The sequence below is a fragment of the Lytechinus pictus genome, chromosome 2, assembly GCF_037042905.1.
Source record: "Lytechinus pictus isolate F3 Inbred chromosome 2, Lp3.0, whole genome shotgun sequence".
Taxonomy (NCBI): Eukaryota; Metazoa; Echinodermata; class Echinoidea; order Temnopleuroida; family Toxopneustidae; genus Lytechinus; species Lytechinus pictus.
Window position 1 is genome coordinate 44,938,278 of NC_087246.1, and position 13,049 is coordinate 44,951,326.

At 36.2% G+C, this 13,049-nt stretch overlaps 1 protein-coding gene across 2 annotated transcripts in view; it reads right to left on the minus strand.

Annotated features, from left to right (window-relative positions):
* Positions 1–13,049, minus strand: part of LOC129254190 (GMP reductase 1-like) — a 15,966-nt gene continuing 2,917 nt past the window's right edge. For both annotated transcript variants that reach the window (XM_064094882.1, XM_064094883.1), the window contains exons 2-9: positions 11,433–11,552; positions 10,354–10,437; positions 8,437–8,610; positions 8,116–8,197; positions 6,495–6,601; positions 5,278–5,320; positions 4,364–4,523; positions 1–2,991 (exon numbers count right to left, since the gene is read on the minus strand). In XM_064094882.1, coding sequence (XP_063950952.1) covers positions 2,802–2,991; positions 4,364–4,523; positions 5,278–5,320; positions 6,495–6,601; positions 8,116–8,197; positions 8,437–8,610; positions 10,354–10,437; positions 11,433–11,552 — 960 coding nt within the window. In that variant the 3' untranslated portion in view covers positions 1–2,801. The remainder of the gene's footprint in view (positions 2,992–4,363; positions 4,524–5,277; positions 5,321–6,494; positions 6,602–8,115; positions 8,198–8,436; positions 8,611–10,353; positions 10,438–11,432; positions 11,553–13,049) is intronic.

Consider the following 13,049-nt stretch of genomic DNA (forward strand, 5'->3'; position numbering starts at 1 on the left):
TTATTCTTTAACAGATTTCAATAAAACCTTTACCAATATTTTCTCTCATTTTATTCTGCTTTCATCAAAACTAAAATATTCTCAACTTAAGGAATATAATGATGATATGCTATATCTCTGAAATGCAAGTCCGTTTCAATAACAAGAGCAAATTCATGAGAAACAAGGAGGCATTGCTTCTGTTTTCTCATTCCGTGATTCATTTTTATTCAAAGATACGGTGATCATTAACCTGCAGAGGAGAGTTATGAGAGCTGAATGCATGAATTAAAACTCGCATTGTATTACGGGTGGTAAAATACACATTCCAATGCTTGCAATCATTTATTTACACGTATTTAGAATGCCTTGTTACATGCACATGGGGGGGGGGGAACAATACATGATATTTAGTGTTACAGAACTATCTTCTGAACTTCTTTTTAATTTCAGCCTATATGATCTATTAAAGAACTCATAAACTCAGATGACTTGAACATGTGATAACCATCTTCACTTTATATATGATCATAATAATCATTTCACTTTCCATTAAAACAATATCACCTCTACTTACTATCTTTTTTCCTTTGGTTTAAAATGGTGTGTATTCAATATACAAAGCAACATACCCAGTGCACAGTTTGCACACTGCGGTACAACAAATGATCAATTTATTCTTGTGAAAGACACAGCATACATAACGGTATAGGAATGAATACAGTCAATACAAGTACTTGTCATGGGCATTTTCTTCAAGCACACAATTCTCTGTTGATATCGTTCTTAGCGATGCCATAGTCACATCAGCGGCAAAAACCTGTTCCAGACTATTACGCGATTTCTTCAATCAGTTGCTGTGACTGAAATACAAAAACTTCAAAAAAGGTGATCATGACCTCATATCATTTGACCTTTTGACCCCTAGATGACCTTTGACCCTATCATTCTCTTGGACACACATGTGGTCCTACTCTTACCCAAGGATCATATATAACAAGTATGATCATAATTGATGCAGAAATGAAAAAATGAAAGCAAGTTTAACAAAAACTTGAACATTTTGGAACAGACTAACAGATCAACAGACGAACAGGAAAAGTGATCACTATGTCTCTGTTAAACTTCATACAGGCGAGACAAAAAGAAGATGTGCTTTGCGAGTCAACAATAGGACTGCAACCCTGGTGGGTGTTTCATAAAGCTGTTTGTAAGATACGAATGACTTTACGCACGACTGGTGATCCTTTCTTGTGCTATGTGATATCCCTAGATCATCTAGATGTAATTGAGTTATGACCTAGGAACATGTTCCAGTCGTGCGTAAAGTCTTTCGTAACTTTACGAACAGCTTTATGAAACACCCACCAAATGGAGCAACAATGATTTACATTTGACAAATATTATATAGGTGACTATTTCAACCACCCCTAGCTCAATAATTGACACATATGTACACATTTCAAATATTAACAACCAGAATAAAAAGGACAAAGGAAACATATACAATAGAAATTCCAGTGAATAAAATTAACATTACTCTCTGTACTTCTGACACCCATTTCCCCATTATACTTTGCTTCATGGATTAATCAAACGAAAATTAAAAGTATGATTCAAATGGCTTAGGATGTCAAATTATTTGTTAGTGGCAATTTTGAAAAATGTGTATTCTCCATTATTTTGTACACAAAGTTCAGTGATGTATATTACCTTTCTTGAGCTAATATGTGATTACAAAACGAGGTGGTCGTCGGTCAACTGCAAACATCACGCGGGGGCTCAAACTCAAACAGTTTACAGTTAAATGATGATTTTAAGAAAATACTAAAAAACAAAGATGTGACTATCCACATAATTTATCTATGCCCTAAAACACAATTGGATACTAATGTAATACCAGGGCCCCGTTGTACAAAGAGTTACGATTGATCCAATCAATCGCAACTATGGAAAGCCAGCAAAGTCAACATATGAAATGCATGTTTGTTCAAAAAAAATTCTAGATATGAGTCCATATCCATAAATTCATTGATTTCTTGACAATTTGGAGTATTATCCTTTGATTACAAAGGACATTTTGCAAATTTCCTGTAGAAAAAATTATGACACTGATGGATTTCCATAGAGTTACGATTGATCGGATCAATCGTAAATCTTTGTACAACGGGGCCCAGACATATATCTACCAAATTTCAGTTAACCATGAATCAGGTTTTGAATAATAATCAAATGAATACCAATCAAATGAAATATAATGTTGGAAAGTATACAGTTTTCCATGGCCTCATGTTTGAGATAAATGAAAAGAAAACATATTTTTTGTACTCCAGGGGAGCGTTTCATGAAAGGACTTGTCGGACGTTTTATCCGACAAGTCCCATTTGATCCGACAGTTACCATAGGGACAGTGCCTCTCTGCCAATCAAAATCATGGAAAGATGTCAGATCTGACAACTTGTCAGACAAAAATGTTGATGAAACGGTCCCCAGGGCACAAGAAATGTCTCAGATAGATTTTTTTAAATGTATGCAATCAATTTACTGGTAGTCTATGTATATGTGGGGAATATGTATCCAATACTTTTCTCCACAAATAAATAGACTTCCAAAAGCACATCTGGTGGATGTTTCATATTAAAAGCTGTTCGTAAGTTACGGCTGGTGACCCTTTCTAAATAACATTTCCCTATGTAACTGACATAGCACCAAGGAACTCGTTTCAGTTGTGCGTAACTTTACAAACCGCTTTATGACCCCCAGCAGCAAGTAGGGATGATAATGATGACCATGAAGCTAGATACTGAATCAGTCAGGACGAATTAGGTTTGATGTCCAAATATATCGTTGGTTTGTTGCGTGACGCGGATAAACGTTGTGCGGCGACCGAGTTCCTTCAACTTACTGGCACCAACGTACGTACAGGCGGAGCGCAAACCTCCCAAGATGTCTAATATTGTCACATTCACGTCTCCCTTGTAAGCAACCTCGACCGTCTTCCCTTCACTGGCTCTGTTTAAAGATTAATTTCCAATACAAAGTCATCGATAAGGGAACTTGGTTAAATGTTTATTCAATAGATGAAGGGAATTTATAGAAAGATTTCTGAGATTCCTGATGAAAATCTTTAGTATTCTCACAAATAATGATTTAAAACTACTTGATATGTAGGATTTGGAGCCCCAAAATACAAATATGAGTTCAACTGGAATATGTTTCATACTTAGTCCCATTGTGATGAGCTTGGATGCTAATGAAATTATCAAATATTTCAGAAACTTTTCATAATTTCTTGCGAACATTTCCAGCTAATGAAACCATCTTTTTTGCTGGAAACAGAATCAACTAGAACTACTACTGATGGTGATTAATACCCACGCCCTACACTTTAATCCCATGGCAACAGTTTCCAACACATGGAAAAAAGGTATGACTTGCCCATTTTTAGCCCAAGACCTATGTGTGAGCAAAATATAATGAGAATTGGTTAAAAACTGATGAAGTAGTTCAAACCACAAGATTTTTGCCTAAATTTTGACATGTAATATATTATTACCATGGCAACACAATTTCCAACACATGAAAAAATATGTCCTGCACATCTTTGCCTCAAGACCAATGTGTGAGCCAAATTTCATGAGAATTGGTTGAAAACTAAATCAAGTTGTCTAACTGAAAGATATTTACCTACTTTGGGGCATATGTTACCATGCCAACACAATTTCCGACGCACACAAAATGTGTCTCGCACATCTTTACCTCGAAACCAATGTGTGAGCCAAATTTCATGGAAACTGGTTGAATATTGATGAAGTAATTAAAACTGTAATTTTTTAACCCAATTTTTGCCATATAATGTCGTTACCATGGCAACACAATTTCTGACACACAAAAAATAAATCTTGCACATCTCTACATCAAACCAGTGTGTGTGCCCAATTTTATGAGAATTGGTTTAAAACTGAGGGAGGAGTTTGAACTGCAAAATTTTTACCTTATTTTTTCCAAAATATACCGTTACCATGGCAACACAATTTCAAACACATGCTAAAAAATGTGTCTTGCACATCTTCACCCCAACACCAACATGTATTCCAAGTTTCATGAGTACTGGTTAAAAACTGAGAAAGTAGTTCGATGCGCAGGACTTGCAACGGACTGATCGACCGTGCACTGATTCCTACAGTGTATTTCCCCCCTTCAAACTTCGTTTGGCGGGGGTATTAATATAAATAGTTTCCAAATTAATATGCATGCCATCTTATCCACACATGTGGAGCTTCCCAAATGAGTTATAAAATCTTGCCAAAAATTCAAATTTTTTTGCCGATTGTTGACATGCCCACGGACACCCTGTATTCTGATACATTGCTCCGAGGTCTACCTGTAGTTTGCGACTCCACCGACGTGTTTATTCATGGCCGTTGCGGAGCTCATACCATAGAAGAGTTTCATTCTCTTCCCGTTGCGTTCTATCACTTCACCTTCTGTCTGGTCATGACCTGAAAACATTCCTCCCAGCATCACAAAATCTGCTCCAGCACCTTGAGAGTTTGGACGAATAAGAAGTTTTTTTTTTCAAATCAACTTTTAGTAATGATCATCAATTCTACATGATCAGAAGCAGATCCACATGAGGGGGCACAGATAGAGCATGCCCCTGCCCCCCCCCAAATTTAAAGCAAATATTACCCTCTACTATGAAGTGTTCCCCGACTCCATTTAAAATGGATGAAAATTGCAATCTTTTGGAGTGAAGACCTTTTATTATTGTTTATTTTGATGGCAGCTGTCTGCTCCCAATGAAGTTAAGATACGAGATGTATGTTATATTACCATCAAGATTAAATTTCTTTAGGCTTTCAATCAATGCTTGAGTACTCAATAAAGCACACATCCTTGTGCAGTGTCATACAGAATTTATCTTCCCTCGGACAAATTTGATGCCTAAAACCAAACTGTTCCTCGACTGTACTTCATTATAAATTTGAGGTTTTATTCTGTGGAGAATGATCTAATAGCAAATACACATTGCTGTTGAGACTAACTATTTGGAAATCTTCACATATATATCCAAATTGGCATTTTTGCACAAGTTAGATGTAATGGTATTACATGGTTAAGGCTTATTGACCCAAAATGATCTTTAACCTTGATTAAGTGACCTGAAACTCAAAAGCCAATTAATCAGTGACACTTGATTGGCCTTAGGTCCAAATTTCATTAAAAAAAGGGCCATTATACAATGAATATACAGAGAGCGAAAAATAAAGAAACTTGTAGAATATAAATATTTACCAAAAGCTTTGACAACATCACCGGGGCATGTACATCCGCCGTCCTGTATCGATTCAAAGAAAGGGCATTTTACAAGATTTATCTTGGTTTCTTAAGTGTCCAGTGCTACTTTATTATCGTTGCCGAAGTCAATAGTCATCAGGACGAGAGGTGATTATATAGGTGAATTCCTTGTTGATAAAATCGATCCTGCTTTGTCTTGAATAAGTCTGTTTGTTCGCATTACATTCCCAGTCAGTGTCATTTTGTCTATAATTACTCTTTCTAATACTAGTAGTCATTCAATTTGATGGTTACTTCATCTAATTCCATTTTTGGGAAATGCTATAGGGAAAAAAAATAATAAATGGGGGCTAGGGGCGATTTCGCCCCCCAAAATGCTCATTAGCCCTGGAAAATTGCCAGTCACTACAATTATAAAAGCTTATTCAATGTTGCTGATTTGGGCAGTAGGTTGTGAAGGGTAACTCCCAAAAATGAAATATTCATTTTTTACCCGATGCTTTCCTGCCTACTATCATCTGATGACCAGTACTTACAATCAGTTTATGGTAAATGTAATCGGATAGTGTTTTATATGACAACTAGATAGATCCCTGTCATTTGATTGGTTGTTTGATATCGATCATTCAGCCCATTTTACAATGACGTCATCAACCGTGCAATTTTAGATCCATTCATCAAGCAATTTTGGATATATACGATTTTTTTCCATTGCGCACGCACACCGAGACAGCAGGTACCACAAAACCACTCGTGTTTGAACAACGCGCATGTTGCATGTACGCGATAATTAGCAGACCGAGCATGTACTGCTGCATGACAATATTTTGCACCGAAATTTATATATTTCATATGAAAAAGAATCCAACTTTAGGTGTCATATAAACCAAATAAGGAGTATACTTTTCATTTGTGTAACGGACAGAATACTTTATTTGGTGAAAGATGAAATGAATGATCCATTCAACTTGGCTACGCCTTGTTGAATGGATCATTTCATCTTTCCCCTCATGAAGTATTCTGTTCATTGCACTCATGAACATTCATTATTTGTATACCATTGATATGTAATGAGATGGGAAGACAGTAACCATTCGGTATAATGTTGACACTTTCGTGGTTTGGTCCAATGAAAGTAGTTGGAAAAGCCCTTTATTAAAATCAATTTCAATAGTAAAGATGGTAAAATACTCAGAGAAAAGACTACAATTTACCGATATGATATGTCCATTCAGTCCATGAGCAGCGTCTGCACACTCAATGACAGCACTGAGCTGTGGGTAGCCTACACCAGCTTTCTTCCTTGTGGTACACACAGAACCTTACAAATAAGTGAGAAAAATATATCAAATTGATCATACTGCAGTTTTGGAATAAATTATATTCCAAATACGAAGAATCTTGCGGTAGATATAACCAAGGGATGTGATAAAACAGTATTTTTTAAAATTCTATACACTAAGAAGAAATGTTGAAGTAACAGTATTTGCATTGCTGTTTTGGAAACATTTTGTGCAGGGAAATCTTTTTTTTTTTTACACTTTGTAATCATTGAACCATTTTTGCACATCATTTTTAGTGGTCATGACAAAATGGATGCAAAAGGCAGGCTGGTACACCGGTTTAACTGAAATGTTGAGTGCCCCCCTTTCCTCTCCCATGATGCAACAGTGTTTTTTTAACTAAATGCCATTTGAGATCCCAAAGAAATTAGCATAAAGACATGCTACACTTTAAAGCCAGTATACTACAGCCATTCTGAACACCATCAGTTCTATATCTAAACTACATGCTTTGATTCTAGATCTGTATCTTTAGCCAGGATGCAACATTCTGATCTTGTAGTCTTACACCACATGCCCACTAGAATGATGGAATGTTCACCTTTAAAAACATAACATTTACCAAAAGGTTTACAGCATTTCTCAATGCATCTTATTTTTAATGAATAGATAGATATATGTATTTTTCAATAAAGATTGTACATTTGACATAATTGTTAAATAAAAATTCATGAAATAGTTATGATTGTATCAATGAGGTACATGTATCAAGACTATCAGTATTGCACTTGGGTATATGACAAGATTTCGAAGTTCAGGGCATGAATCATAAATGCATCACAACTCTAGCTCAATGACATCTCTATGGATAGCCAAGCTGGACAATAATCATCTGTGAACAGACATATGCTTCCATTCATGTCTTTTAATAGAAGATGTGTGCAAATTCTGCATCTTCTCCAATTTGCAAGCAGCATTTTGTTCCATCTGAACCCTGTGGAATTTTTGAAATTTCACACTTCTTAAATTGCAGATTTCTGGAAGTCCATGCGTCCAGTGCAGTACATTAGCATCAAGACTTTCCACAGACGATTATTGTCCACCTTGGCTTTCCATAGAGATGTCGACAAGCTGGAGTTAAAGGTAATCCCTCCCTGGGACTCAAGAGGGCACTTTTGGATGGCACTGTTACTTGCTGTACTCGCCACCATCTTCATTACAAAGACTATTGTGTAATTTGCATGTAGCTGTCAATAATGCTGCAATGCTATCGGCTACAACAGCACTGGCACAAACATCTGCTGATGTCACTTCACAAAGCAGAAGGCGGAGCCAACCTGCCAAGATCTTCGAACAGCAGCCAAAGCATATGTGAACTGCGAATCCTCAGAATTAGGCATTCAACATGGCAACTGCAGATAGCGTTGGTGTCAATGGGCAGCTGGCGTGTCTGCAGCACGTACATGTACGTACGCCCAATAACGCCCTCTTGAGTTCCTGGGAAGGATTACCTTCAACACACTTTCATTGTAACGGGGCCTAGTTCACTAACCTGGTCCAATTCCAACCTTGATGACATCAGCTCCAGCTAAAAGCAGTTCTTCAACCATCTCTCCTGTTACTACGTTACCAGCCTAACAGATTAGAAAAAATAACAAGAAAAAGAAATTACTCACTTGCATATACTGAATGATTCGTAATTCACCAATTCAATCATTCAATGACTCAACTGGACATTATGGCTTTTATCAAGCACGAAGGGAAGTTACACATCAGAAAGATTCTTTTACGATGAGATTTCCACAAGTGAAAAATTCTATCTTTTTCATTCTTAAGCCCATCCCGACAATTTCACAAAACATTTTCCACTCACAAAAATGGTATGCTCTGGAAAGTTCTGCCTGAACTCTTTGACGGTCTGGACAAAGACCTCTGAGTAGCCATTGGCAACGTCAAGACAGATGTACTGGATGGCCGGTATGGCAGCGATGATCTCGGCCACTTTCTCTGCATCCTTCTGCGACGTTCCAGAACTAACCGCTACATGCTATGTGAGAAAACATGAAGAGATACACAAGTTGAGAAGACAGAAATCAACATATAGTAGGCAGAACTAGAAGTCAAACCTGGGGATTATATAAAGACTTATTTTAAGACTTATAATAACACACACTTACCGTTCTTAGTTGATTGCTGTAAATTATAAGCAACGTACCAAAGCATTGGTCGGATCAAGCTTTGAGTATTACTGCATATTCATTGATGAGATTTCTTCTAATTACCTTTAATACTGAGCCAGGCTTCATCGTATTTTAGGTTGCCTTTGTTCCATAACCAAAAACAACACATTTATGTTCTATTATTTATAAAAACTGGAATTGGGATTTATGCCATAGTATAGTCTATACCCTTGTGGACTAGTGGCTTCTAACTGTAATCTAGTGATTCCTATACCGAATCTTAAAAAATGAGGTAACTCAGATATCAAAAAATTTAAATCAAACCACATTTCATGGGCATCAACAGAAAAAGAAATTCATAATATATCTCCATGTAATGCCAAGTAAACATTTGATTAATCTTTGGATTTGAATAAACCTGGTATTAAAGCATTTTCCAAAATTTGTCACAGTCTGACAAGTTGTCAGATCTGATAACCATCCATGGTTTAATTGGCTGAGGGAAGGATAACAACTTGTCAACACAACCGACAACTTTCATGAGACTTCTGGAGAATAGCTTTAATAGGTCTACTTGCCCCCACAGTAATAATAATAATGATGGATAATTAATATTGCAATTTCCTCCTTAATTAGATTCTAAAGGCGCTTCACAGCAAATTAATGGCATTGCAATAAAGTGCAGGATAAAAAGATACATTACAGGCTCAAGACTTTAACAATAAATGAATAAACAGATGTCTGTCAAAATAAACTCTTTAGGCATATCTTCAGATTGTCCCTAAAATATTCAAAAGAGCCCCCATCACGTATCACTTGCTACTGGGTTAAAGGGGTACTCCAAGCTGAAACTAATATGATATAAACAGATCAAGAAAAATCATACAAACAAAACACTGAAAACTTGATCAAAATCGGACAAGGAATAACAAAGTTATGGCATTTTAAAGATTTGCATTATTCCGGTGAAACAGTTTGAGGCATGTCTTCATGAATATTCAATAAGCAAACTGATGTCATATCCCCACTGGTTCTTTTGTATTATATTATATGAAATTAGGTTTATTCAAAAATTTTCCTTCAAGAACCCAAAATAGTGGAAGAACAAATGATTACAAGGGAGATATATCATTCACACATTAAACAATTATAATTTCATGCGATAACATAAGAAAAGGGAAAGTGGGGAAATGACATCATCATTCCATCTAATGAAAATTCATGACGATGTGCAGACAACTGTTTTCACAATATATTGCAAAACTTTGAAATTCAATAATGTGGCTATTTGTTATCAGATTTTGATGAAATTTTCGGCATTTTGCTCTGTAAATTTTACTCTATTTATGTAGATATAAATATTTTCAGCCCGGACCATCCCTTTAAATACAAACTCTCTTTTTAAAATGAAAAGAATATATTTTTTCCTCAGCCCCGTTGGATAAAAGTTACTATCATGGTAACTTTGCCATCCAATGGTAGCTACCATGGTAATGATGATCAACAGCCAATCTAAATCCAGATTCCATGCAAGTTACCATTGCGTGGCAAAGTTACCATAATGGTAACTTTTAAGCAACAAGGCCCAGATGTCCAGATAAAAATCTTACCTTCAGTGTCTCTGGATTGTTGGTAGCGAAATCAACCCAGTCTTGGACAGAATAATGTTTGTGGATGCACGAAAACAGACCATGCTGTAAGAAAACAAATACAATGAAATTAATAAATAAAAATATGCAAAATAGATAAATACCAGTTGTGGTAACGATGTCAAAATGACTTCTAACAGTACCCAATGAAATTACCACCAAAGTGTTTATACATGTATGTATAAATAAAAAATATGTGCCAAATAGCTCTGAAAGAAAATGTGTAATTGCTGTGAAATGGGCAAAATAAGCATGGAATTCTATCAAATGTCAGGTATTTTTCGAAGCAATATTAATACACTGTCCCATATATGCTTTTCTGTATTAGTGATCATCAAAATTACCAATTTGAGCTAAGGTTTCATGATTTTATAAAGATATGTTTACATTATTTTATACCAGATCTAAATGTATGATATTTTGACAATTAACCTTGATTCAAAAGACTTTCTCATGAAACTGTTGTTTGCTGCAACTACTGTCTTTTACCTTTAATAATAATTCAACAACATTGTCATCTTATCTCCCATAATAGTAACCCACTATACATGTACTTAATATAATTAACAATTTAACATATAGCCGGGCTATGGCCAGAAAGTGGGGGATAATCTGAACACTGTATTTATCTGTGTATCTCACACAGCCATGCACAGAGTCACAGTTGGATATATGCATTGCATATAATTTATTTCAAACTTTATGACGTCACAGTGGTTATTAGTGAAAGTTATTTGCTTAAATTTGGCTTAATAGAGTAAAATACTTACATGTGATCTGAATACAATTGTAGGCATTACTTAGCCAAGTAAAATGCTATTAAAGTAAAATACTTACTAAATCAATACTTCGAACTGAATGACTGGTCCAGGGGCCCATAACACAAAGTTTAGCAATTAATTATACGCTTGATTTTCACGATTGATTGTATATTGTAGTCAATGCAATCAATCGTAAAAAAAAGTGTTCTATGATGATTGCTAAGCTTTGTGTTACAGGCCCCAGGTCTACTTGTCTCGGCTTTGAAAAAATGAACTTACACTTGCTAGAGCCTTGGCCATTTCAAAATTGCCCACAGTGTCCATGTTAGCTGCCATGATTGGGACGCCATTGTAGGATTTCTTTGAGTTCCTGAAGACGTAACTCCTCTCCAAATTTACCTACAACGTTAAGCGAAATAGGAAGAGACACGAGGAGAGAAACAGAGGAAGGTGAAAAGAGAAATGGAGAGAGAGAAAGAGAGAGAGAAGGGGGGACAGATGAGGAAGGAAAACATGCCATGGATGAGTGAAAGGAAGAAGGGAGAGAGGATGGTGGAATGGAGAATGGGAGAAAGGAGGTTGAGTGGCAGTAAAATGACAGAGAGGGACAGAGAGATACAGAGACAAAGACAGATGGCGAGTGCGAAAGGGGGGGGGGGTATACATGTATGTTCAGAGGGTGGAGAGAATGAAATAAATACATATGAATGATTGGCATACAAAGATACAGTGTATTGCAACAGCATGCTAAACAACAAAACATAACTCAAGTTGCAATAAGAATAAGGATGTTGTAATAAATAGTCATGCTAGAAGGGCTCAATCTTTGATATTAACAGGCACAATTACCGGTAAGCCTTTGGTATATTGTACATTAATATTGATGATATGAAGTCAAGTACTTGTTGTACATTTTGTAGATGCAGTGTAGCCAGTAAATATTCTTACAAGTTGAGGAATGAGAATGCATTTAATTTTTTTTTTCCAGTCCAAAAGCCAAACTTGTGAACTTTGAACAATATGACACTGTCATCATGGTTCATAAGGTCTTGGTAAATTTGTTTTTACAAATTCTTATTTCGGGGGGGGGGGGGGAGCACAGTAAATTACTACTCATTGTAACCATAAGAAGCACCCAAATATAATAAAATTACAAGTTTGCAACCCCACCCCTTGAAATGTAACCATGAGAAGCACCCCAATATTATAAAGTTGCAACCCCATCCCTGAAACAGAAGCAAACAGCCAACCCAATCTCACCTATTTGCCCTGCACTCAAAGTGAAAACAAGCCAGGATTGATTTCTCACCCATGGTAAAACCCTCTTCACTATCCATTCCTGTCAATTTAGAGCCCATTTAGCAATTAGATGTGCAATGATCTGCTCCCTACACTACCCTACACTGAATATATGTCCCTTTATAATGCACGCTATCAATCAGTGAATGTTGCTCCTGATATATCTAAAGGTCAGTTAATATGAACCTGACTGAAACGTGATCTTTTGCTGATGAAGATAAAGCTTTGGGTAGATCATGGATACTTTTATCTGCTGGGGCGTGGTGTGTGAAAAGACTAGGCCATAATATTTTTGTTGCCAATATGAAGCTGCACAAGATTAAGATTTCATATTTCGTATCACACTGCCATTTGCAAATATTGCATTTATTAATAACAATTAAATCTGAAAATTCCGTCAGAAAACATATTATTCTTTGATTTCGGGACCTATTAATTATCAATTCATCCTTATTTGGATAATCCTTGAACTAAGAACCATTGTGCAGAATTTTTACCACAACTTGCCAAGATCCAGAATCATCACAATCAAATGAATACTTTTCCAATACAACTTGACAATGATTGCTTGATTGAACTTAAACTTGCATCCTACCC